General features: G+C 36.5%; 1 protein-coding gene across 2 annotated transcripts in view; it reads left to right on the top strand.

Annotated features, from left to right (window-relative positions):
• The window catches only part of LOC107656388 (metabotropic glutamate receptor 8-like), a 187,518-nt gene that overhangs the window by 52,049 nt on the left and 108,273 nt on the right, over window positions 1-27,196 (top strand). For both annotated transcript variants that reach the window (XM_016444233.1, XM_016444232.1), the window contains exon 2: window positions 15,481-15,697. In XM_016444233.1, the coding sequence (XP_016299719.1) occupies window positions 15,481-15,697 (217 nt within the window). The remainder of the gene's footprint in view (window positions 1-15,480; window positions 15,698-27,196) is intronic.

The raw sequence follows: 27,196 nt of genomic DNA, 5'->3' as shown, positions 1-27,196 counted from the left end.
CACAATTAAAATTAAAACTGAATATAATGATAAAACTTGTCAGTGTGATCAAATGAGTTGAATCAGTGTTGTTGTTAACTAAAACTATTAAATGTATTAAGTAAAAGTTAAAGTTAAATAGAAATATTGAAGTATAAAAACCAAAAACTAAAAACGACAAAAGTACATTTCTAAAATAAAATAAAACAACCATGTAAATGTTTATATATTACTAAAACTAAAATTAAAACTGAAAATATAAAAATAAAATCTAAATATTAAAATATTAATAAAAACAATAATAACATAAATAATACTAAAATAGCACTGATGCGCAGCCATTGTCAAGACACAGCTGACTCAACATTGTTTTACAGTCCAGCATATAGGGAAAGTATTATCCCGATGAAAATTGACCGCAAGCTCTTTGAATGTAGACCACAGGGGCTCCCTGTAAACATAAATAGTTAATACTTGACCAAAGCATTATTGTCTATAACATTAATTATTCATTTAAGCTTCAAAGCAGCCGCAAAAGGTCACCCTGTGTTTCCCTGAGCAGCTTATTGGCAGTCGTGGAGGTGTAAGAATCACGTTTCAGTTTCAGAGAGACTCACACTGAGTGCTTGAGTGTTTGACATGACAAGCCATATGTCATGCTTTTTTTTTTTCTAATTTTAGTTTAATCGTGCATTCCGCAGTAGTCAGTATGCAGTAGTCACACAGCGAGGCTATTGAAGTGAAAAGATGATTAAAATGGTGCATAAACACTTCCTATACATTTTAATCTGAAATCTTGCTGCTGAAAAAAAGTCAACATCAAGTCATGTAAAGTCAAGAAGTAAATAGTGACTATAACCTCTGACAGCATTGTTGAGATCTCTTCTGAAACTCCAGAGGGCCTTTTTCATAATTTTGATTACCATAAACTTAATCAATTATTCCACTCTTCTCTCCTATTCAAACAGAAATTGGGTTACAGTAAGACACTTACAGTACAATGGATGTGAATTGGACCAATCCTTGAATGTTAAAAGACTCACAGTTTCAATAGTACAGCCACAAGACATGAACTTAATTTTAATATGGTGGTAGCAAAAAAGCTTACTAACTAAATTTATATTCAACTCTAAAAACCTAAAAAAAAGTATATTTCAGAGATTTACTCTCAAATAACGCAAATGCTTTAAAAGAAAAACAAGGTAGGTGCTTCACATTTCTGCTTTTAAATTCTTCAAAATATGGCTCTATTCACATCCATTGTAAGTGCTTGACTATAACATCGTTTTTTTGCTTTTTTGTTCCTTAAGACGAATTTGAAAAGTTTTCCATTTCCACTTCTGAGTAAAATATTAAAGTCAATGTGAGAAAGTTTGTAATGTGAGTAAGTCATTATGACATTTAAAGTCGTTATTGTAAATTACACAATTACCTTATTATTATTATTATTATTATTATTTTACTTTGAGGTGGAAGAATTAATGTAAATGTGCTTTAATAAAATAAAAATAAAAAATACTTTACATTTCTTCTTTTAAAGGTAAAAAAAACTGGCCCCATTCACTTCCATTGTTAGTGCTGAACATAAAACAACATTATGCCACAAATGCTTGAAGTTCCTTTAAAGGTCCTCTTTTGGAAGACCAAACAAAGTAGTTTCGCTTTCACAACGAAGCACACAGCGCGAATGACATGGCTGCAGCGTCAACAAAACTACAGTGAGACTAAAAGTTACGCCTTCTTTCTTTGCGTGAACATTTGGGCGGCGTTATTCAAATCTTCCCACATAGTGAGGTAGATATGTGGGGGCGTGTTAGAACGAGCCGTTTTAGGTAGGTGTGGCTGACTCTGAACTTTTATAAAGAATATCTCTTTGGATTTGAGACTTTAGTCTTTGCAACTTTACAGATCTTCTTTATGCACCAAGAGCTTGTAACACTCCAAAGAGAAAGGAAAAATTGAAATTGCATCATATGACCCCTTTAAATTGCATTTAGGGTACATTTACACAACAATGATGTACTAAAAATGACAATGTCAAAATGATCACCCTTCACACAGACCCATGAAAACGACTACAAAGGCTGTATTATGGATGCCAGACCAGTAGTTGGTGATGTAAAGAAACACAACATGTCTGCGCACACACGCAAACCTATAGACTGAACATGTAACACACATGCACATGATGTCACTGTTTTCACAAAGTCGCGTTTTCATAGTTTACATGGAGATGATAACGGTATTGTTTTCAAAAGGTGGCACTTTGGTGGCATTTACACGTTTTCAGCTAAAAATGTACAACTTTTTATGCGTTTTAGTCCAATGATTTACATGACAATGCATTTTGGGGGCCTGAAAACGCAAACTTTTTGAAGACGATACCTTTATTGTCTCTGTGTGAACTACAAAAATACAAATTTGTGAAAATGGTGTCGTCATGTGCATGTGTATTACATTTTCTGTCTGTTGGTATGTGTGCAGGCAAGTTGTGTTTCTTCTCCAACCACTGACCTGGCATTCATAATACAGCGTTTTTAGTAATTTTCGTGGATCCATGTGAACGGGATTGTTTTGACAACATTGTTGTTTGTGTGCAAAACTTTTCAGAAACATTTTCAGTTTTTAGTACATTGTTGATAAGAAAATGTATCCTTAGGGTGTTTATATGACACTGTTTTCAAATAAAAACAAAACTTTTTATGCATTTTGGTCTTTCATTTACATGGCAATGGCCATTCGGGGGGCCTGAAAACGCAAACTTTTGAAAACGGGTTTCAAAGTGCAAGTTTTTGAAAGCGATAACGTTATTGTCTCTGTGCAAACTACAAAAACGCAAATTTGTGAAAACGGTGAAGTCATGCGCATGCGTATAATGTGTTCAGTCTATAGGGATGTGCGCATGTACGTAGTGTTTTTTTACAATGTGACATCGCCAACTACTGGCCTGGCATGCAAAATACAGTGTTTTAGTCATTTTTGTGGATCTATGTGAACGCGATTGTTTTGACAACATTGATGTCTGTATGCAAAATTTTTGTTTTGTTTTTAGTACATTGTTGATGAGGAAATGTATCCTTAGGGGGTGTATATATATTATGCATTTTGGCCGTTCATTTACATGCCAATGGGATTTTGAGGGCCTGAAAATGCAAACTTTTGAAAATAGGTTTCAAAGTGCAAGTTTTTGAAAATGATACCATTATCATCTCTGTATAAACTACATAAACACAAATTTGTGAAAATGGTGAAGTCATGCACATGTGTATTACGCGTTCACTCTATAGGCTCATACCCAGACAGCAACATAGTGTTGGCCCAGATCCGGCCCACATCTGGCCCATGTGAAATCCATGCGGGCCAGATGTGGGCCGGATCTGGGCCGAAACTGTCTGCTGTCTGGGTAGTGTTTCTTTACAAAGTAACATCGCCAACTACTGGCCTGGCATTCATAATACAGTGTTTTAGTAATTTTTTTGCGGATCTGTGTAAACGGGGGATGATTTTGTGTATGCAAAACTTAAAAAAAACAATTTAAGGTACATTGTTGATGTGTAAATGCCCCCCTAGTCTTCACTCGTTCCTGTCGCTCATGTATTATCAAAGCTCAGGTCTACTTGTTACTCAAGAAAAATTAAGTCTTTGTTCTGGCAGGGATGGCTTTTTGATTGCCTAATTTTATTCGGCTCAGTGCCCAGTGGAGCGCTTTCACAGGCCACCTCCACACCTCCTTCCATCAGCTCCCTGTCAGCGGCGCAGCCCGTCTGATGGAGTCACCTGGTGGCTGTAAAGTGTTGAGTTCTCATTGTCAGCTTCTCTGAACCAGTCGTGCTCAGGGAGATGTGGTGTTCACATGTAAAGCGGCACGCCTGTGGCTACGCTTTCATATCGCAGCCTTGTGCGTTCGCCTTTCAGATATGAATGTGTCTGCCGCAGCATGCCGCAACAAAAAGATCAGGTTACAATCAGAGATGATATGAGAGCAATTAGGTGGCATCTCGGAGTGCTGCCAATTGTGATTTTAATGAAAAATGCATGAGTGCGTCAGGCTGATGCACCCAAACGTCTGCATGCAAGCGGAGCCGGAAATGAAGTTAACTTGATATTATCGCAGTATTTATGAGAAACTTACATAATGGTGCAGACTTGATCTTCTAGCCATGGTTTGCTTAAATTATTGCGTGTTTGGTGGTGTTAAAAACACTGCAGTACTCGAGTATTGACCCACTCCACTGCAGGTGGGATTCACAGCAGGAACCGGCCCACACTTGACAGCAGAAAGCCGATGTTGCAGACGTACAGGATCCCTGATATCCCTCCTCTACTACTCTAAGTACTAGAGAAACTGAAATGTTGTTTTCTTTTTTGGGTGTTTTCTAGTTGGAGTGCTATTAATATTGTGACCGGACTATATTTTGGTCTGTAGTGTTAAGAAAAAAATAGGTAAAAATATGTCTAATAATAATTTTCTGTTTTCCATTTCCAAGAGCGAAAGTCACAAAGTGACACTGAAAGTTGCAATTATAAGTGACACAATTACACCTTTATTATTGTTATTATTATTATGTTTTATTTTATATGAGTTTTTTTTTTTTTTTTACTCTGAGGCGGAAAAGTTATTGTAAGTGCTTTTATAAAATTATATACTTCACATTTCTGCTTTTCAGCGCTCTGGAAATTGAACCCATTCACTTACATTGTTAGTACTTGAAAATTTCGCACTTAATTCAATGTGTTACTTGCCATTTCTTAGAAATTGATAGTAAATTTCACAAATAATGACAGAGTGAACCTTCTTTCATAGCCATTTTTTTCAGTCTATACATCCTGTAAATAATCCAATCATGCTCATCTTGAATGCGACAGTGACGTCTACCATCTTTGTAAATGTCACTTGCATTTGAATTAATTGCAGTACTTTGATTTATAAAATCCATTCCACCCCTAATGTAGCATGTTAAGTCTAATTTTCCATATTCTGCTGAAAGTGGCACCAGCGCGGACACTCAATGCAAATCAAATGCCCTCTGATAACTTAAAAATTCAATCAGGCACCGCCACTGAACTCCAGTATGTTACTTAATCTTTTCAATTACAGCCGCTGGAATGAATCTCTTAAGGCTCTTTTTTTTTTTTTACTACAGGAGATAAGAGAGGTTGAAATCAGTCTCATGTTTTTACTGTGAATGAGAGACTACAATGAAGAATGTCATAGTGTCATTAAATATAAAAAAATCATAACATCATAATGATTGCTCTTAGTTTTATGGCCCATTTGTGGTGCATACGACTTGTTATATTCACCTGTGGTCACTTTATATACGAGTCACACTACAGAAGTGGTGCAAAATGCTGTCCATGTTTTTTGTTTTTTTAACAAGACATATATGGACAACTGACACATTTACAAAAATCAAGTTCATTACTATAAGAGGCAGTATAAAGAATTCATGTAGTAACTTTACATAAATTTAAATATAGTGGTTTATAAGTTCTTCTCCCACCCTCTAAACTTCACTTAGATAATAAACATCTAAACATTTTTAAAACACCTCATCTTAATCTGCCTTGTCAAATTCTTATGAAATTTAGCTGACGTGGTATGTTCAGTTTCTTGCACAGACCGACTGTTTTGCTTCATAAGATCTACTTCAGCATACCAAGACATTTTGGGCAATGCTATGCTTCCAACTTTGTGGGAACAGTTTGGGGAAGGCCCTTTTTTATTCCAGCATGACTGTGCACAGAGCAAGGTTCATAAAGACATGGTTGGATGAGTTTGGTGTGTAAGAACTTGGCAAGCACCGAACAGACACCTGACATCAACCCCATCGAACACCTTAGGGATGAATTGGAACGAAAATTGTGCCAGACCTTCTCGTCCAGCATCAGTGCTGATCTCACAAAGGGATAACTGGATAAATGGGCAAAAAGTCTCCTAGAAGAGTGGAAGATGTTATAGCTGCAAAGGGGGACCAGCTCCATATTAATGTCTATGTAGGTTAGAGATCTGACCTTTCCAGGTTAGACCACCTTTACAGAAAGAAAAATTAACAAGGTATCAACAGAGAGACCAGTTCTACCAGAAAAGGCCTTTTCGAGAAGGTCTGGATCAATATTCAAGAGCGGATTTAAGGACTTTATCAATATTATTTAAATTAGCAGTGGTGCACAAGTGTGCCGCCATCACTTATTTGAGTCAAGGCTAAAAGTAAATGATACTCTTCAAACCAGAGACCCTGAGCTCTCTGCCTTTAGCGCTAATCAACCCTTCAACGCCGGAGCATCGAGCTGCATAGCAATTCAGCTAGTGCATTAGCGCTCGCGCTCTCCCTTTCATTTTCCTTCAACAATGTGATGGAGGCCTGCCAGGCGCATTGATATTCAGAGAGAGCCATCAAACTCCTCAGCGGCTCTGACTCAGTCACCAAATCCCCCCGCCATCAAAAACACGCCTGATGTTTGTCAGATTGCCCTTATTGCAGTAACCAGGAAGAAATTAGCATGGAGGCTAATGCCGAGGGAGCGTTCTGGAAAGTAATGGAAGCGCAGGGGCGATCAAAGAGGAATTAGACTGATGGTTTTAAATGGAAGAGCTGTGGGAGAGTTTGCTGACATCACTTACGTTGCAGCTGGGGATTATGATGCGTTTGGGCCGCGGCGTACTACTAGTAATAGTTCTAAGTGATGGCACCTAGGGGTTTACATGAAAAGGACGACAAGGGGGTCTGAATTTCCCATGGTGGCGGGTTTAAAGGGAAAGCTGCTAAAAATAAAAAAGAATATGTTTCCCATGAGGCCACTAATGATACACATGCATTTGACAGAGATAAATGGAGGGCTGGTTAGAATGTGTTTAAAGCAAGAATGTGGGCAAACGCACTTTTATTACTGCATGAATATGTTGAGCTTGATATCTTATTAAATCTTAATGCATCTATATATGACTTTGTACTACTTATGTAGCCTACAGAATAAGTCACATTTTTCTATACTGTTGTTCTAAATGAGCATAATAATTATATTAGATCATTTTCATTATAAATGATATATTTAAAACCTGGCAATTTATTAAAAATATTTTTAAAATAATAATTTTTTTCTTCTTTTTCTAATCAATATATATATATATATATATATAATTAAAGTGTAAAATAGAAAACATTGGATTTTAATTTGTAATATTGATTTAATCCTGTTAGTCTTTTGTAAAATCCATTTAAAGCCACTTACTTAATGACATCATCTTCCAGGAAGTGACATCATCGTGGAAGGAAAACAACGGCACAAACAGGTAAAAGATTTAGCAATGGATTTGATTGTTGTGACTGTTTTAGCTGCTAGTTGTAATTCTAGTGATAAAATGACATAATTCAGCATGATAGTATTAATAATTCTAAATATTAAATGGCTAAATACTTAAATTAACCAAGTTGTCATCTTGTGCAAATTATGAAGTCATAACTAATTTAAAGGCTTCTTTATGCATTGTTTTAGAGTTCTATCAGTTGAGGTTTGCCTTGTGCTTCCCCCAAATTGTCTGAATATATCTTAAATGTTTTGTTTAGTTTTATTTTGTTGGTTTGTCTCACTCTACAACTTTCAGTTCTAGTGATACAGTTCAATTCAGTATGCAGCCAATATTTCTCTCACTGAGCAAAGACTTTAGCTCTTTATTTGAATCCCCTTCATTTTCTTGTGCAAATAATCAAGCCATAATAACATTTAATTGTCTGAATTACAAAATTCAGTAGGACCCATCTGAGTATAATGAGCCGTTCAGGTCAAAGGTTACCTGTTCCTGTACAATAGCAGTACTGCATCAGTCTTGAGCCTAAAGCATACATCTATTCATACATAAAGTGGTAATGTAAGATGATGGAGCCAGCAGTCTTGAGCAATCTCAACAGGCAGTTAAACCCCGTTAGCTAATCTGTCTCCTCCAGTACCCGCAGCTCTGTCAGTCCAGCCGTCCAATCTGACAGGCCGTCCAGATGACGGATGAAACCATCCGCTGCTGTGATGCTGGAAGCCAGTGCGCATCACCTGCCAAGGCAGCGCGTCCCGTCGAAGCCCCTGTCGAGGAGAGAGGGCACCGTGCCCTGCAATTACACCCTGCTGCTGCCATTATCACTAGTGCACAATGTAAGCGATCCGCCTCATTGCGGGTGAAATGGTCAGTTGCTGGGTGACATTCAGGGTTTGAGTTGTTTGGGTCCTTTTCGCTTTATTGTGGTCACTGTGTGGCATCGATGGCATTTTCTGGACTCTTTTGGCAGTCGCTTCAGTTGAGGCTCTCGGCGAGCATGCCGTCCTTTGTGTCGTTATCTTGCTTCTGTCACTAAATGTGAGAGAACGTGTTTATAATGTCGCAGTGCTGAGCAATTGATCCAATCTATTGTTTTAGCACAACGACAAATGCTTGCAGCTAAATGTGCAATGTTTTTTCGGTCCAGCTGATATTTGTCCGAGATCCAGGACGTCCACTTGTATGAGCTCTTATGCCCGCAGATGATGCCTTTGTTTGGACTGAGAGGGATTCATGACCTGCTTCCCCACATCTTTTTGGCCTAAAACACACACAAAACATTTTTTTTGGTTGGAACTGCTGTGCAAATTATACAGTGTCTTTCAGGGGGCTGAACTGCTTTAAAGGTTTCATTATGGATAATTTCGGGATGCTGTCGGTTGAGGTTTATCTTGTGCTAAACAGAAATTGTCTTGTCTTACCTTTTTTTATTTTAGTTTTATTTATTTTTATTTTATTATTTTTTATTTTTTATTTTTTGTTACTTTGAGAACCTTCCCATTTTTGCACCAGTGCTGGAGTATTGTTCTCAATCTTTCTTCAGTGTTCCTTAATCTTAAAAATTATTATAAAAATAATACAATCATATATAATCTTACATATAAATATAATTATATAAATAAATTATTAATATAATTATATAATTGTAGTATTTTATGTTTATATTTATACATTAAACATTTTTTTTTTTTTATATTTCTTTATCATTTCAGAGTGCCTTTGGTTGAGGTTTGTCTTGTGTTAACCAAAAATTCGTATCCTTGTAAAATAGGAAATTTTGGGTCAATTTTATTATAAACCTATAGATTATATTAAACTGAATGAATGATTTGCTATTTTGAATTACATTTAAATAAAATTAATTTAATTTAATAAAAATATACATATGCTGTATTTGTGCACATTTTACAATAAATGCATTTTTTAATCTTACATTTTTTATTTTATTTTATTTTATTTCATTTTATATTATTTTGTTTTATTTTATTTTACTTTTAAAAACTCTTTTGAACCACTGAGCAAATTATACAGTAATTTTTGGAGATTCTTTACAGATCGTTTTGGCCTGTTATCGATTGATGTTTATCTTTTGCTACCCAAAAATGTTTTTTTAGTGCCTCTAGTAAAGTTAGCCAAACATCTACTGTTATAAAAACTACTGTAAACTGTTCAAAACCCAAGTATAAATCTGCTATTCCTATTCTCTCAAATGAACTATTCAAAGGCTCAGTCCAGTCACCTCTTTGGTTCTGAACAGTGATGCTAATACTACGGCAGTGTCTTTCGGTTGAGGATGAGTGTATAAAATGCCTCCAGCCATCTGTGATGCCCGTCGAGTTTGACATCTACTTTCTCACCCTTCAATCTACCATCACCCTTAATTTGAACACTGAACTCAGAGAATGAGTTCATACGGCATCGTCCTGAAAACCCATAATTAGGGCTGTCGCGATAACCGCAATATCGCAATACCGCGCTATTGACGAGCAAACCGCAGAGGAATGCAAGAACCGCAGCAACCGCGATTTTTGCCTGATTTATTTTTTCGTAAGGTTATGCTCTTCTCGTTTTACACTTCATGTATATATGTATGGCGATAATACCGCATACCGCGCTATTGAGCCACTCAAAATTACCGCAAGGGAAATTCCCTCACCGCGACAGCCCTACCCATAATGCATTTCATCTGAACTACTGCATGCATCTCTAGCCTGTATATGATAGACTTAAAGGAACACTCCACTTTTTTTGAAAATAGGCTCATTTTCCAACTCCCCTAGAGTTAAACAGTTGAGTTTTACTGTTTTCGAATCCATTCGAACGCTAACGGTCTAATCAGATTCAATGATCTATGCTAAGCTACAGCTAAAAGTGCTACCGCCAGACCCGGAGATCGGCTGAATGGATTTGAAAACGGTAAAACTCAACTGTTTAACTCTAGGGGAGTTGGAAAATGAGCCTATTTTCAAAAATAGTGGAGTGTTCCTTTAAATAGGAAAAATATAGAAACTCTTTGGTCATTTTTGAGCGAGATGCTTTGCATAGAAAATCTTACATTTTATGCGGCAGCACATGTAATAATCATAATATCTTTTTTCAATGCATTTCATTGCATTGCACTGCATTGCATTGTTTTTTGTGCATAGAAAATCTTAAATTTTATGTCAAGACATGTAATGACGCTTTTTAAAATCTCATCTTAATCTTTTATTTTACTTTATTTTACTGAATTAGATTTTTTATTGAATTAGCATTTTTTTTTTTTTTTGCTTTCGTTTTTTATGCATTGAAAATCTTTAGGTACCAGTGCTTGGGGATTGTTCTTGAAGGGTTTCTGTATGTAAGAATAATGCATGTTTTTCTGCATTTAAAATACGCATTTTAAGGTTTGAGATTCGGTAGCAATGAAGTTTTGGCCTGTTGTTTTTCTGCTATTGCATGCATAGGTGGACACACATTCATAATATAGCACGTCTCCTCTACTCATACAACACAAACTCGCTTGGGAATCAGTGTGCGTCCTCAGATCAGTGTAATCTCAACATACAAGATGCATTAATCAATGCAGCTGTAATTACGTGAGGCTGCTCGTTGTGTTTGTGAGTGTGTAAGAGGCCACGCTTGCATTTGCACCCTTTGTCAAGGTCCATGTCTGCCTTACGCTGTCTGGTTATCGGACAATAAAGGTCTGAGCAAGGGTTAATTAGCAGTTCTGGAGAACCATCTATCAGCCATTCAGCCAGGCAGCTCCATTATCCTGAGACTCAAACACACACACGCACACACACACACGCAGACACACACACACACACACACACATACATACATACACATGCACGCTGTTCAAATGAATGCACACACACATATATTTGTGTTTGTGGGATGTGTATGATCAGATATTATACCTGTGACATTCAATCCTGCAATCCTTCATTTGACTGACCTCTATATACGAAAATGCAAAGAATATGCAAATTATTTCAAAAGTGCAAAGCATTCTGGGAGAGTTGTTTGTGGATGCATTGATTAATTTTACAAATAATAGGAAATCTATTACATTATATATTTATATACACTACTTTTTTGTTTATCTTTTAAAGGAATGTTTAGGGTTCAATATAAGTTATGCACTATAGCACTGATGTCAATTATCATAAAAAAATATTGCTTTTACGGTAAGGCACTTAAAATGGAAGTAGACAGGGTGACGTCTAGCCTGCAAGATTATAAAAATATATATCAGCGCGAGACTATTAGCATTATACCACGGTTTTTGCTTGTCTAACTTTTTAACTGAGGGACGAGTTGACATTGTAATCTGTGGTAATTGACATTGTCACAAATGCTGTCAACATCTTTTATCCATTAAGGTGGGCTCGGGTTGGCGATTCTGAGGATTATTGTGTCTTAAATGCTCAAGGATCTAGTGATCAGATCCTGTTTTTTAATCCCACAGATCTGTCACAAACATCCCATTTTTTTCATTCTTATCTTCCAGCCTGTCGTCCAAGGCCTCGAGTCTGTTATGTCCCTCCATTAGCACGTCTCCAATGGCCTGTTCTATTAATGCAAATGCATTTGTGCGACAGCATGCAGCAGCATTTTCATGCATCATTCAGAGGTCTCTGTTTTGTCGAGATTCTTTTAAAGCGCTTGTCCAGAACATCTCATGCTGAGCTCTTTATAGTAGTGTTTTTATCTGCTGGTATCATAAAATACAAATGCTCAATATTAAAGTCCTCATTCAATGAGCTATAAAACAAGTGTTCATGAAATGCTTTGGAGACTATTACAATTTACAGGTAAACTTTTTTTCTTTTATATATTAAGTGTTTGTTAAATTATGCAGCGATAGCTTGAGGGAATGTTGAAAAACGGGATTACTGAGGATTGAGAGTTTATTGACTGTAAAAAGCAAACACTTCCTATTTAATAATTAGTGGTTTAGTGACCATGGCCGGACTTACCATTGGGCTTGAAAGGGCTGAAGCCCAGGGGCCCCGCCTTAACCCGTTTACATTTGTTCAGTTATGTGCCAGTCAGAAATTATTAGCCGCATTTCAACTGCGCACACGGGCCAGCCGGGGCTAACAACTTCCAGCTTCCAACTACGACATTCGAAGCCATAATCAAACAGCATAAACTGGAATTTATGATTTTTTTTTTCACATAGAAAAAAGACACACGTATTAAATCATGTCTGCGTTGCGCCGAATCGCCGATTAATTTGTGATCACATGGCTACTTTAAACGGTTCCATTAAGCCTTTAGCCCAAAAGAGCGCACATTTACAAAGATAATGATAAATTCTTACATTCACTCCTCACTTCTTTACAGAGGATGATTCTATATTATATTAATGTTCCACTAAATTAATCTGAAGTTTTGAGCGCTCTCTCCTCTCCAAAGACTATAGAATACCCTAATATCTTACAGGGACTTTGTCCCGTCTCACTACCTCCACACAAATTGGAGCAGAAATTTCATCAAAACGATTTAAAAAAAATAAAAATAGCCATTTACAGGGTTCGTACGGTCATGAAAAAAACAGAAAGCTTTGGAAAAGTAATTGAAATTTGTTTTACAAATCTCGATATAATAGAATATATGTTTAATCACGTCCTGGGAAAATTTATGGAAATTTATTTTACAAATCTCTATATAATAGAATATATGTTTCACTTCCTGAATCTCGGTGCGGGATTGCGCATTTTGGTTTCACTCATTTTCGCAGGTTTTGCACGTTTGGAAAATTCCCGCAAACATTTATTTAATATACAATGTAGGTTAGATGAGTTAAAAAAAATTCACACAGAATATCAGATTAAGTCAATCATTTGAAAACAGCGTGAATGGTTCAGCTGTACCGCGTCTTCTGGCTCTCACTCTCAAAATTGCCTCACATCAGCATATCTGCAAGATGGCAAATGTACAATAAACAACAAGTTACTGAGTAACTTTCGGACACAAAATTCTGTTTTGCCCCAGCAATGCATCTCCGAGCAACACAGTGTTTTGTTTCTCAGCATTACACGGACCAGTAAATGGTTCAAACAGGCTATAAGTACAGTCGTTTGCTAAGTTAAATGAATTAGCATTTTAAACAAATCGGTTGATTTAAGGATCCAACTCACTCATTAAGACAGTCACTTGCTGCCACCTACTGGCAGTTGTAGTTTCATATTTTAAAAAGCAGCTCATTTCATTTTTGCAATCATTTAATATTTCTAGATTAAAATGTTGTATTTAAACTTAACATAACCTATGCAAAATCCATCTATGGATTTTGTTTATAGTGATTTCATTTGATTGTTAATATCCAACATGTTTTTTTATTCAGATTGAATTTATTACATTTAAGAATCTGACATAAAAGGACACAGATATGACAATACATTTTCATAATAATACATCTCTTTGGTTTTTTCTGCTCAGTGTTATTTCAGGGTTTTGATCTCTCAACTGAGAGATCACATCCTGTTTATTGTATTATAATGACTATTTAATATTACATCTAAACTTTGACTAGGCTAGACATGTTGCCTATTAATTGTATACAGTATGTGAACCTGAAAGCATATTGTAATTTTTGTGTATTTTGTGTTACTCCATAATAATGTTCTAGTTGAGGGCATTTGTAGTATAAGTATGGGGCCCAAACATAACCTCAAGCCCAGGGGCCCCCGGCCATGTAAGTCCTGCCCTGCTAGTGACTCTTGCATGGAAAAAAAAAGTTCTTAAAAAATATTGTATTGTATTGTTTTGATTTATTTTATTTTATTTAGTAGCTGAGGAGCATTTGGTTGCATTTTATTTTGTAATTTAACTTGACCTATGGTGGTAGACCTATATGATAAATTACTGGTTTAATGTTATGATTCTTATTTAAAATGGTTATGTTATGTTATATGTTGTTATGTTTTGTTTTGTTTATAGCTGAGGCACATTTGGTTGAATTTTATTTTATGTAACTTCACCAATGTTGATATTTGAATTAAAATGCATTCTTCAATTAAAGTGCTCAGGATCTATTGTTGTTTGTGCAATAAACCGAGAATTTGATGCTTTGATATGAGATCATAACTTTATATTCACAATATGCGTTTTCTCCCAGAAAGCAATATTTGTGCATTTTAAAGTGTTATGCAATAAAAGAAGAGCTGTCTTTCCTGTATTTATGTATCTGGGCCTCTTGGGTGTTGTCTTATTTGCGTTGCCTTTTTTCATGAAATATTCATGAGCCACTACTGGTATACTTAATGAAGGTTTGCACTGCATTATGGTTAACCTTTTTCGATGAGTGAACCTCGCAAAAGTTCGCTTGGCATCTTTTTAGCAAAACAAGCATTTTTGCGTTGATGCTGCGAGCATTGAAGCTGTGTTTTTAGCATGCTTTCGAAGTTGTCACATTTATCAAAATCTCTTAATTACCTATCAGTCTTACAGTGTCAGATTTCAATTTTCAGTCCTCACTGTTGGAGATGGAGTAAATTTGATGTATTTTTCAATGTCACAGTTTTGTTCAGCATCATTACTCATGAATCTACTCGACTCAGCTATCCGCACTCATACGGTGATGTTCCTCAAGCACTTTGTGGCTAAATGTTTTCTTATTTACAGCTTCAAGCGGTGAAAGCACAGTCTAGGTGATTGTCGCGCCATCAGGGATGTTTGGATTTAACACCGTTTGTGTAGCTTGACGTGAGCTGCATCTCAAAACAGTTTTGTAACAGAATCCTTCAGAATAATTCAGCCGTGAGCTTCTTTAACCTCCTCCTGTCCTCTTTCTCTAGACAAGGAATCTGTCTGTCAAACTTCCCACAGACTCCATTACCTATGATTCTCAGCGGCAGACCTGATTAATAATAATAATAATAATAATAAACTGCAACTATTTGTCATTAAAACCTTTCAAGATCAAATGAAATAAGTGTTTTATAATTATCACACATCTATTAACTCATCTGCCATGTTGGATTTTAATGAGCTTGTTGCAATGCATTCTAGGATTGGCTTTTGTATAAAGGAGAAATGCGATACTGCAGGTAATTTAGCCAAAATTAGCTATATTAGAAGGCAGCATAACATCACTGGTCACTGGATCTGGAAACGCATGCCTCTTTGTTCTGCTGTGAAGCATGAGAACCCTGTCTCTGAACTTTGACCTCTGATCTTTCTTCTGTTCTCTGCAGATTCCTCAGATCAGCTATGCATCCACCGCTCCGGAGCTGAGCGATAACACCCGCTACGACTTTTTTTCCCGCGTCGTTCCCCCGGATTCCTACCAGGCCCAGGCCATGCTGGATATTGTCACGGCGATGGGCTGGAACTACGTCTCCACGCTGGCTTCTGAAGGGAATTACGGGGAAAGCGGCGTGGAAGCATTCGTGCAGATCTCCAGAGAGATGGGTAAGATGGCTTTTCCAAGATTGGCTTGATGCATTGATGAATTTGAACCAAATTCACGCTTCAAGAAACAAGCTTGTTTCCCCTTCATGTTTTTAGTCCCAGATACTAATCAGCAGTGTGAGATTAGTTGTGTAGTGCGTGCACCGGCTTGACAGAAGACAAGTCACTGGGTGTTTTATTGTGCACAGGTCTTGTTCAAAAAATTAAAATGTACTCCCCTTCAGGCCATCCAAGATGTTGATGTGTTTGTTTCTTCATCAGATTTGGAGAAATGTAGCATTCCATCACTTGCTCACCAATGGATCCTCTGCAGTGAATGGGTGCCGTCAGAATGAGAGTCCAAACAGCTGATAAAAACATCACAATAATCCACAAGTAATCCACACCACTCCAGTCCATCTGGTGAAGTGAAAAGTTGTGTTTTTGTAAGAAACAAATCCATCATTAAGATGTTTTTAAATTCAAACTGTTGCTTCTGGCTAAAATACTAGTCCATATTCCATAATAACGCTTCCTTCAGTGAAAAATTAATCTCACCTGTATGCACAAATCAAGCACTGTTTACAAGCCAAATCATTCCAAAACAGTTCTAAACAGGGTGGATTTTGATGTGAGAGACAAATGTCTCTCAATGGATGAAGCATTATTATGCATTAAGGACTCACGGTTTGAAGTTAAAACTCTTTTAGTGATGGATTTGTTTCTTACAAACATGCAGCTTTTCGCTTCACAAGACATTAACTGATGGACTGGAGTGGTGTGGATTACTTGTGGATTATTGTGATGTTTTTATCAGCTGTTGGACTCTCATTCTGACGGCATCCATTCACTGCAGACGATCCATTGCTGAGCAAGTGATGTAATGCTACATTTCTCCAAATCTGGTGAAGAAACAAACTCATCTACATCTTGGATGGCTTGAGGGTGAGTAAAGTTTCAGCAGATTTTCAGTTTTGGCTGAATTATTCCTCTAAGGCAGTTTTTTGCATCAGTTTGAAGTCTGGAGGAGTCGGTGATAATTACTAGAAGTCTGGTAGTGCGTAAATGATCCTCAGTTATTTAGTATATGATACGCAGTTTTTCTCTGTAACCAAAGTGGACAAGTGTGTGAAGTGTTTTAAAATCTGTATTCCACTCGACTAAGAAGGGGAAGCATTGTTATTCTTATCTTGCACATTTTTATCTGCTCGGCGTGTGCAGAAGTTGAATCCATTTATTTAATTCTCACTTGTTAAACTAAGTATAAATGTGGATTATGTTGGTAACGTACTGTAGTGTTTCTGAACGTACCGGGTATCCTGGTGATTTTCTGCTCTTTCACATATTGACCGAAATGTCATGGATGGTCTTGATTTTGTAGGACTTTGGGAGTCGAAGTGCTCTCAGTTGGGTGTTCAGCTGTCTTCTGTCTGTTCAGTGGATGTTGACACATTGCTCATAGAGGGCAAAGGTGATGTAGACCGACCGGCGGGACCCAAGTGTTTGTTGTCCACGCAGCAATGAGAGACTTAAGCAAATCTTACAGAAAGTACACAAGGTGAAGCACAATCTTGACGTTAGCCATTGCGCTACTTTAGCATGTGGTATTTCAACACAAACCTTATTCACTAACCACCTGAACAGGTGCTACATGCAGTCCCTTCAGGATCTCAGGAAAACGCCACTCCATTTGCGACAGCTTGCATTTTTTGTCTTTTTTTCCACAAAAAACGTTAACCTTAGATAATTCAGAAGCCTTAAATAATGTAGAAGAGTGTTACAAATGGGCATATTTCCAGACGCCATGTGCTCAAGTGAATGTTATGCATTTTAAAGCTCTGTTCAGGTGTTTAGGACCATAGTAGTGCACTATGGTATGCCAGATAGTAGTAGTCTGCTTATAGTTGGCATTTACTACTTAACTTTTATTGCAAGTTTACCCCAGAAAGACAAACATGGGTCAGCAAGCTGCCCAAGCAGCCATTCAAACTGAATGAGAGGGTGTAAAATGGACTCTGTCTAGTCTGCTAACCACATCCTCTACAGAAATTATGGTGCTAACCGCTATCAATAATGACCTGAGGATGAAGAAAAGCAGGGAATATGGGTGAGAGGAGGACATGGATGGACAGAAAGTATAATGATGGGCTTTAACACACAGTCCCTCCTCCGCTAAAGCCCCTCTACGCTACAATCCTCCCCACTTCTTCACCCTACGTGATAGAATTATAGCTATTACCAGAGACCCCGCTGCTCCTCAAATGCAAATATCACACAGCTGTACTAATTGCACTGTTTAATTGTGCATTAAAAATTCATGAGTGATGGCACACATTTGTGTAATAACATCCACTTTAGCATCCTCCGGACTCCAGTGTGTACCATCACACGTAGTGTTTCACAGCTACTTAGAAACTGTAGCTACGTAAAATAAATTATCATTTATCGCTCCTCATTTAAAGTAGTTAACCACAGTCTAGCCAGAAGCTACACATTTGAATATGCAGCTAGCTGAGAGGTGAAGTGTGTATTGCTTTGCATCATGCATGGAGATTGTCGTGCGTCTATATCCAAATAAGTGGTTGGTTTTTGTAGCATATAAACAATGAAAAACAGACAAATTAACTACGGGTTTACCACAGTAACCACATTTCTTTTGTAGTAAAACAATAGTAAATACAAAATTAACAATGGTTTAGTAACCATTCGCAAAACCATAATAAATGCAAAAGTAACCATGGTTTTACTATAGTAACAATGGTTTAATTGATTTTTGTAGAAAAACCATAACAGCAAAATTAACTTTGGTTTTACTACAGTAACCATGGTTTAACTCTTTTTTTTTTTTAAATAACTATAGTAAATACAAAATGAGCCATGGTTTTACTACCATAGTTTTATTATGAGTTTGTAGTACCCATGTTTTTTTTTGTAGAAAGCCGTAGCAAATGCAAAATTAACCATAGTCTTACTACAGCAACCATGGTTTAACTATGGTTTTACAACAGTAACCATTGATTAACTATAGTTTTTGTTGTAAAACCATAGTACATGCAAAACTAACCATGATTTTACTACAGTGGTTTAACTATGATTTTTTTGTAGTAAAACCATACCTACAAAAATTACCATGGTTTTACCATGGCATTTGCAGTAAAACTATAATAACTACAAAAATTAACCATGGTTAATTTAAATCATACAGTAGCTATGGTTTAAGTATGAATATTGTAGTAAAACCATATTAAATACAAAATCAACCATGATTTTACTATGGCATGTGTACTAACTCATTTATACTTTGGGATAAATAATTAAGTATGATTTTATAAAGAAAACATTTTGTTTCCAAAAGTAAGAGGTTGGCTTTTATTGTCAGTGTACTGAATTCAAACAAAAGAAGGTGAAATATGGACGGAGACAATCTAAGCATAGATTTGAGCATGGTATATGAGTTATCCTTGCTTTTGTTTGCAGTTGTTTTGTTGACATTGTGGAGGAGTCTTTATTTTTCATTTCCCAAACTGCAGGTTCAAGTCTCCCAGCTGTAACGTGAGAGGTGGATTACACAGAGAGAAAAGAATCGAACAGGCATGCAATTAGCTGCTAAATGAATGTCATACAACAAGCGAATGAAAAGTCAATAGCTTTGCAACAATGCTGCCCTCATTGTAGTTTCCGCTAATGGCCAAGATAATTTAAATCTTCCTCTTTGCTTGTCACTACTTCAGGAAATCACAGTGTATCAGATAGCAGTTGCCCTTTTGGGGCTATAAACATTAACCCCAGTTTATTCTACGAAACTTTGAGTTTAATTAAGGGCCATTTTTTACTCTTGTGCCTGACTGTATTCGCTGTCTGAAAGTGAATAGATGTCATGATCTAGCGGTTAGTATGCATGCTTTGATGCATTGAGTGCTGATAAAAGCTAGTCAGACTCTTCAAGTTAAATGGTTTCAAAGGGGTTTTGAACCTTCTTGGCTAATCTGGCAGACCTGCTAAATTATCTAAAATAAACAGTGCGACGAGAGGGGCGGGGCCGAGAGCCGTGGGAACGGAGCGAGGCCGGTGGAGGAAATGCTAATGCGCGACACCTGCGCCACTCACCGGTCTCGAGTCCCGCGGAGGAGCTCTGGAAGGATAAAAGGAGGAGTGACGACAGTGTTGGACGAGAGAGGACCAGGCCTGGATTTTATTTTGTGTTTTGTGTGCGGCAGTCGTCCGCGAGGGGCTGCCGCTTTACTTTCGTTTTGTGTTTATTTTATTAAATTGTTTAAATGTCCGCCGGTTCCCGCCTCCTTCTTCCCGGCCTACGAACGTTGTTACAAACAGTTTTAAAGTTTCCAGCAAAAATTTTTCAGGCAAAAAAAAAAAGTTAATTGTCAGTAGCAGCGATGTATAAAGCACAGATTGCACAGAAATCACTTTCAAACCTTTCTGTTGCATGCAAAGACCATGATGAATCACCCAACTAGATGGATTATGGCAGTGTTGTGGTTGTAACATTGTTTTATATTAGTCGTTATATAGTTGGGTGAGAAATAGGCTGGATTAACCTGCATTATGTGTGGCTGTTGTGAGATATCTATAATTGGGTGAAGTACCCTGTCTCATTGCATTCGTTCTTGTACAGATGACTCTCGCTATACTGACTTACTAATGGTCTCTGACAACATGCTGTATACGATTTCTACACTCTAAAAAACACTGGGATAATAACAACCCAATTTGGGTTATTTTTAACCCAAGGGCTGGGTAAATATAAGAAAGAATACATTTTAGGTTAATTTTACCCAGCAAATTGGGTTGTTTATTTAACCCAGCATGATGGGTTGACTAATTTTTATTATAATATATATATTTTTTTTACTTCGTACTCCACACAACCACTGGTTTGCATGATAACTTCCTTTATTTTCCTTTATTTATTTCATTTACAACATTGCATATTTTATATAGATTTTAATACATAGGCCATACATATTGCCTATATTTAAACTCATTTAACAAACATTAGAAGTAAAAATTAATCATTAAACAGAAGTAATTCACATGTAATCGACCAGTCTCTGTAATTGTTTCCACCGTAACGCTGCTGCTTCTTGTGCTCGAGCTGGAATCGTGTTTGGCGGGGAACGCAAAAAGACAGACGTGACACTTGTTTAAGTGACTCACACCATGCCCCTGTATGATGCTTTGCATAAAATTTAACGATATACAGCACAGTAACGATTTTATAGATAAAATAATATGAACACAAACCTGCATTTTACCGAAGAAATGCATCAATTCAATGGCGCTTAGAACTCCCGAAGAGGACGCAAAGTCCCCGCGATAAATAACTCAACCGCTGCGTTACGTCTGACCCAGGATCTGAGTAACACAAAAACTACCCAAACACTGACAAAATAATCCCCCAAAAGGCTCAACCTAGCATTTGGGTTGAAAACATAACACAGGATTTTTTAGAGTGTAGTCACAGTAAAACAGACGTTTCCCCAGAGGGGAAAATAAAACTGCATCTCTCACAGGTTGCTCTTTAAATGTGCCTCTACCTATATTTTATGCAAAGCCCCAAACTATGTACGATTCACTGAAGTTTCTAACTTTAATTCCACATAAATAATTTTTATAGGGCAGATTATTGATTAATAAATACATATTTTTGTATATTTCCATGCACAATAATATATGACATGACCTCAAAACACTTTTGCCATAAAGTAAACTTGCTTGTTAGCGCACCTGGTACAAGATTGCACTTGTGATTTGGAGCGCCTTGAAACACAAGTCTCAATAAAAGAGCACAAAGACTTGTAGAAGCAAGCTGAAATGGCATTGTAAATGCATTTTTATTTTGTTTGTTTATCGGTTAGTTTTAGGGTATGGTTTAGTGAAGGTGGAATCTTATTTTCAAATACGAGAGCATTAATCTTTTAGCGCCACTCACTGGACATTTCATTTCTGAACTGCTGAGATACATACAACAAACTATGTAATAAAATGTTGCCACATTTCTTTTAAGTTAATCTGGAAAAATGTAACGCACCTTTAATGCAACTACTTGGACATTTCACTTTGAAAGTGCCGTGAAAGTGCAAGAAGCAACGTAATATCATTTTGCAGAAATGTAATCACAGGCATGTTTTTCCAATGTGGCTGGGTTGAGCAATTTGAGGGATTGAGGCTCTCAAAGCTGTAGGTAAGATATTTTTCCATACACCGGAAAAAATTCGGAGAGAAATTGCTAGTATATTTCAGATATAATTACAAAGAAATTGCAAGTAATTCATTGAATTAAACATGAAAGTCAGAAAGAATAAAATTGTGTACTGAAATACTTTTTCAGTTTATAACTTAGAAATAACTTAACTTTCAGTGTAAAACTGCTACTGTGTGACTGACTGCTAATCCATAAACATTGCCTAATTTTGTCGACATGCTAATGGCTTCATATTGTGTTTCTTTGTCCAGGTAGGTGACAGTTTGTCATTCCAGCCTTTTGCGTTTCATAAAAGTCTTTTACCTGTGTAAAATCATATTAATAAGTATTGAGACAGCTGCCAGGATGGGGTTAGTGAGCACAGTTCTCTGAGGAGCAAGTAGCAATAGATGCTAATAGACATTAGCCTTAATTACCATGCCAATGGGCCATAGATAATTGCATTTACGTTCATCTTGGGATTTCCCAATAGTTTTGGAAAAGCTATGTGAAATGGCCATTTCAGCAGCTGGGCTTTTGTTCTTCAGGTCCTCGATACACTTCATATGCGCAGAATGAGCTTTGTTATTGTACAGTTTTCACAAAATACTGTGACTGGACTAAAGGATGAGCTAGAGACATTGAGATTGACATTTTTTCTGCTCTTTTCTCTTTGTCCAACGTGTCCCTCCATAGTATATCCACACTCCCATCTAAACTAGCCATCCTCAGTAACCATCTCAGGTGTATGCTTCTAGGCTAGCACTAATGAGCCCATTGCTGAAGACATTATACGCTCCCAAAACTCAGAGGACCAGGGCAGGGCGGCGGTTTCAGAGCTGCCCTTCCCGCAGGAATTCAGGAGAGAAACGCGCGTCTGCTCTGTTTAAAGGGTCTAATGAACGGCTGCCAAGTGATGTCTAGTGAATGCCACAGGGGAACAGATGGTAGTTTTCACAAAATACTGTGACTGGACTAAAGGATGAGCTAGAGACATTGAGATTGACATTTTTTCTGCTCTTTTCTCTTTGTCCAACGTGTCCCTCCATAGTATATCCACACTCCCATCTAAAATAGCCATCCTCAGTAACCATCTCAGGTGTATGCTTCTAGGCTAGCACTAATGAGCCCATTGCTGAAGACATTATACGCTCCCAAAACTCAGAGGACCAGGGCAGGGCGGCGGTTTCAGAGCTGCCCTTCCCGCAGGAATTCAGGAGAGAAACGTGTGTCTGCTCTGTTTAAAGGGTCTAATGAAGCCATTACATTCCAAGGAAGCCAAACTCTGTCTATAGATTAAACACAGGCTTCTGTTATTTCGGGGTTGTGACCTGCACAGACGGCTGCCAAGTGATGTCTAGTGAATGCCACAGGGGAACAGATGGTGCAAACTGCAAAGCACATCCCATATAGTGTTTCTAACGTTATAGATGGTGACAGTTCGATGCGGTTACATCTGTAGAAGTAGAAACATTTCCTAAAGTGTAAAAGTAAATAAGTTATGTTGTGCATTTTAAACCACTGCAGTAATATGCACATGGAAATGTATTTTCAAACGCATTGGATGTAAATATGTTTGTAACTTGGTTTATATGTGGAGTGGAGAAATGAAAGAATCAAAATATGAGGCTGAAAGAAATCCATTCTTTAATATGCCAGCGTATTTCAGCACATAGGTCTTTATCAAGATTGCAAATGAAGAAAACTCGTTTAATTCAATTCAATTCGATTCAATTCAACAAAAATGTGTTTCGTTCCTCACAGACAACTTTTCACAATAAATAAAAAATAAAAATATACATAATACGCGAAAAAGGTGTAGGCTGAAGCCTTTGCTTACTATGCCTACCCTTTATACATATTTATTTAATACGCGTCACTTTAAATGCAAACAAAGACTAGATTTGAACTTGCAATCAACCAATCAGAGAATTAAAACAAATCACATGACATACGTGATGCAATTTGGTTTATACACTGCACAAAAGTTTCTTACTCAGTATTTTTGATAGTTATAAATGTCTAAAAATGTAATTAAGATACATTTACTTGAGAAGCAATATTAAGATATCATATGAAGTCCTATTTTCTTCTAAAAAAGTAAGTGATTTTGTGTTTAAGATGGGGTCAGAAAAAAAACTTAATTTAAAGGGAAAACAAGTTTAAGCATAAAGACACTTAATTTTGATGCATTTTTCAAAAAAGAAGTCTTATCTTGTGTAATCTTGCTTCTCAAGTGTAAATGCATCTTGATTTAACAATGTTTATATATTTGAACTGAAAACAATACAAAAATATTGATGAAAAAATATATTTTGCAGTGTATGTAAGGTATTTTTCCTATTAAACAACTACTTACTAAAGCACAGTTTTGTAATGTATTGCTGGAGCATCGTAACTGTCCCTTGGGTGACTTTAGCTATCAAGATCTTTGACAATGTCTTAGCTCATCATCATTATCAGCTCTCAAAAGTGAGAGACTCAACCACAGGACATCAAACACAACATATGTTGCCAATTAGTTTCATTTGCTCATTTTATTTCTATAGGCATCTCTACAGACAAAAGTTCATGAGGTGACAAACATCATAATATGGACAATTTACAAAAGTTACGAAGGATTCAGGATGCAATTTTGTATAAAGATGTTTTAATGCACTTCTTAAACTCTCTTATTAGATGATTTCTGCAATTCCTCACTACTCTCGAGCAAAAGAGTATTAAGACATTTTAATAGATTTGAATTGTGGTTCCGTTCAAACAGTCTATTTCAATTAATCATTTCAAAACTCATTGATTTGTTTGTAACATCACTCCTAAATGTTGTTTAAAATGTTCATTTATTATTAATTTATATGATTTTTTAATATACATATTTTAATAAATGTGTATATGGGGTTATAATAATAATGTTTTTTTTTTAAACAGTCTATACAATTATGGCCCAATGTACAATCTTAAAAACGAAGGAATCACAAGTGTTTTATCCTTATTTTGAATTACGCATTGCATACACATTAAAGGAAATGTCCGTAAACTTTTCTACTTTGAAATTATGTTAAAGAATGACTGGAACCAGTAACCATTTTAAAAGAAGCGATTCACATAAACCAGAATTTTTGGTAACACTGTACTTAAAGCTTTTATGTAATCCATTATAAAGGTATTCAAAATGTACATTGTAATGCGTTATATCTTTTCATAAATAATTATAACCAAAGTTAAAATGCATTATAAGATTCCTTGTTAAAATCTGAAATTGGTTGTTTGTCATGTTTTAATGCATTTTATGTTCTAAAAGTGTAATAATAAATAGAGAAGTATTATATTGTATTATAACTGTGGCTACAATTATTCATGAGATCATATGGTGGATTAAGGTGCATTGCAAGGCATACTTAATGCATGAAAATACTTTTATAATGCATTAAATTTAAAGGCTTCAAGTGTTGACAATCATACTGATTGTATGATGATATGCATATAAAAATGATTAAATATCACTCTTCGTTGCGCTCATTTGCTGGAAAGCAATGTGAGAAACTTAATTTTAACTATATTTTTTACTGCATTGCATTAAATGTTTTCTGATGCATAACATTTTTCAAATGCACAAGTTATATTAAAAATATATTTTTCTAGCTGTATCGCTCAGCCCTACAATATATCATGTTTAAACTTATCCATTAAACTTTTCTGCCTCAGGAACATGAAGATAAATCTCTCTCAGGCGGTTTTAATTCCACAATCCTCTTATTGACAACAGAGCAGAATATGTGTGGGTACATCTGCCTCGACGTCCTAAAAGTGCTTTTACCATCTGCAAAGTTCCACTTCACTTGCTTTTATTTTGACTTTAAGCCTTGCAGAAAACATCTTTAGAGGGAGGTCAGGCGTGTCATGGTTGAAATAAATTGCAAAACCAATACTGGCGTTATTATGTGCAGAAACAAAAGAGCATAGAAGTGCTTCTAAATGGAAAAGCCTTGAGAACTCGTATAAAGATGAAGACTTCAAGGGAAGCTCTAGAATGACGAATGGTGCGATAACACTTTTTCTTTGAAGAGAGAAACAGCTTTGAGAGCTCAACATGCTTTTGGTGTGAAGAAGATAAAGGTGGTTAGCTGGTCTGTTATGATGTTTTAGTTGGTTCCACAGGGTGTTTTGGACACTCATTAGCTGGGAACTGTCATTTAAGCCATGGTACTTTTTCTCAAAGTCATCCTGTCCGACTGAAATCTGTCATTGCGCATTGGTTAGTGGATATACGATTAGGCCAAGCAGCAGCACATCCATACTTTCTTGCCTTCATTGATGTGTGCAGATTGACTACAGCCATTGATCCCGCTGCAAGTAGACTCTGTTCTCTTTAACAAGCTCGGACAACTTTACTGTTTAGGAAAGACAAATGCCACAGAAGCTTCCCACCTGCCAGGCCGGATGAGCCGAGCCCAGATCTGCTCCGAAACAGCAGCTGGCGGCTGGTAATGAATCAAGTCCCGGCCAGCTGCGTGATAGATGTAACTGTCGGCCAGTGCTGATTAGCGGAGTCTGAACGCCAGAGAAATACAGCTGTGAGTGTGTTACAGGTTGCTTGTCCTTTGTTTTCTCTCACCTTCTTCTTTCGCTTTCTTTTAACATTTCTTTTTTTTTTGTTTGCTAATATAGATGTTTACTGACAACTTAAAGTCAACATGAAATGAGTTTTCAACCCATTTTACTTGCATAATGTGACATTTTTATAAGTAAAACCAGAATATTCAATGAGGAAAAGGGGAGGGGCTTAAATTGACAACTGGCATATGATTGGATGATGAAAAGTGAAGGGAGGCGTTGAAAATATGAGGGCTTGATGTCAGCAGTTTCAGAGGCGGAACGAGTCATTTTGATGAAAGCTTGTGAAAAATTTTATAGAATTGTCACAATTAAATGTGTATGAAGTAATATGTAGCAAATCTCAACTGCCTGATTTTTTTTTTCATTCCAAAACTATGTTATTGCTATTTATATAAAGTTAGATATAACTTGTCCAACATTATGGTGATGTGTATATACTATATAGTAAGGTTATAGATAACTATAATCAAAACCATTAAAATCATTAAGAAAACCATTTTTACTTGAAATAAAATGTGTATATATATATATATATATATATATATATGTATGTGTTGTCAAACGATTAATCGCGATTAATCACATCCAAAATAAATGTTTTTGTATACATAACATACATAATATATGTGTACTGTGTATATTTATTATGTATATATAAATACACACACATGCATGTATATATTTAAGAAAAATATGTTACG

The sequence above is a fragment of the Sinocyclocheilus anshuiensis genome, unplaced genomic scaffold (genome assembly GCF_001515605.1).
Source record: "Sinocyclocheilus anshuiensis isolate Anshui unplaced genomic scaffold, SAMN03320099.WGS_v1.1 scaffold183, whole genome shotgun sequence".
In the NCBI taxonomy this organism is placed as follows: Eukaryota; Metazoa; Chordata; class Actinopteri; order Cypriniformes; family Cyprinidae; genus Sinocyclocheilus; species Sinocyclocheilus anshuiensis.
Note: the sequence above shows the minus strand (reverse complement) of the source record. Positions and strands in the feature narration are given on the sequence as shown.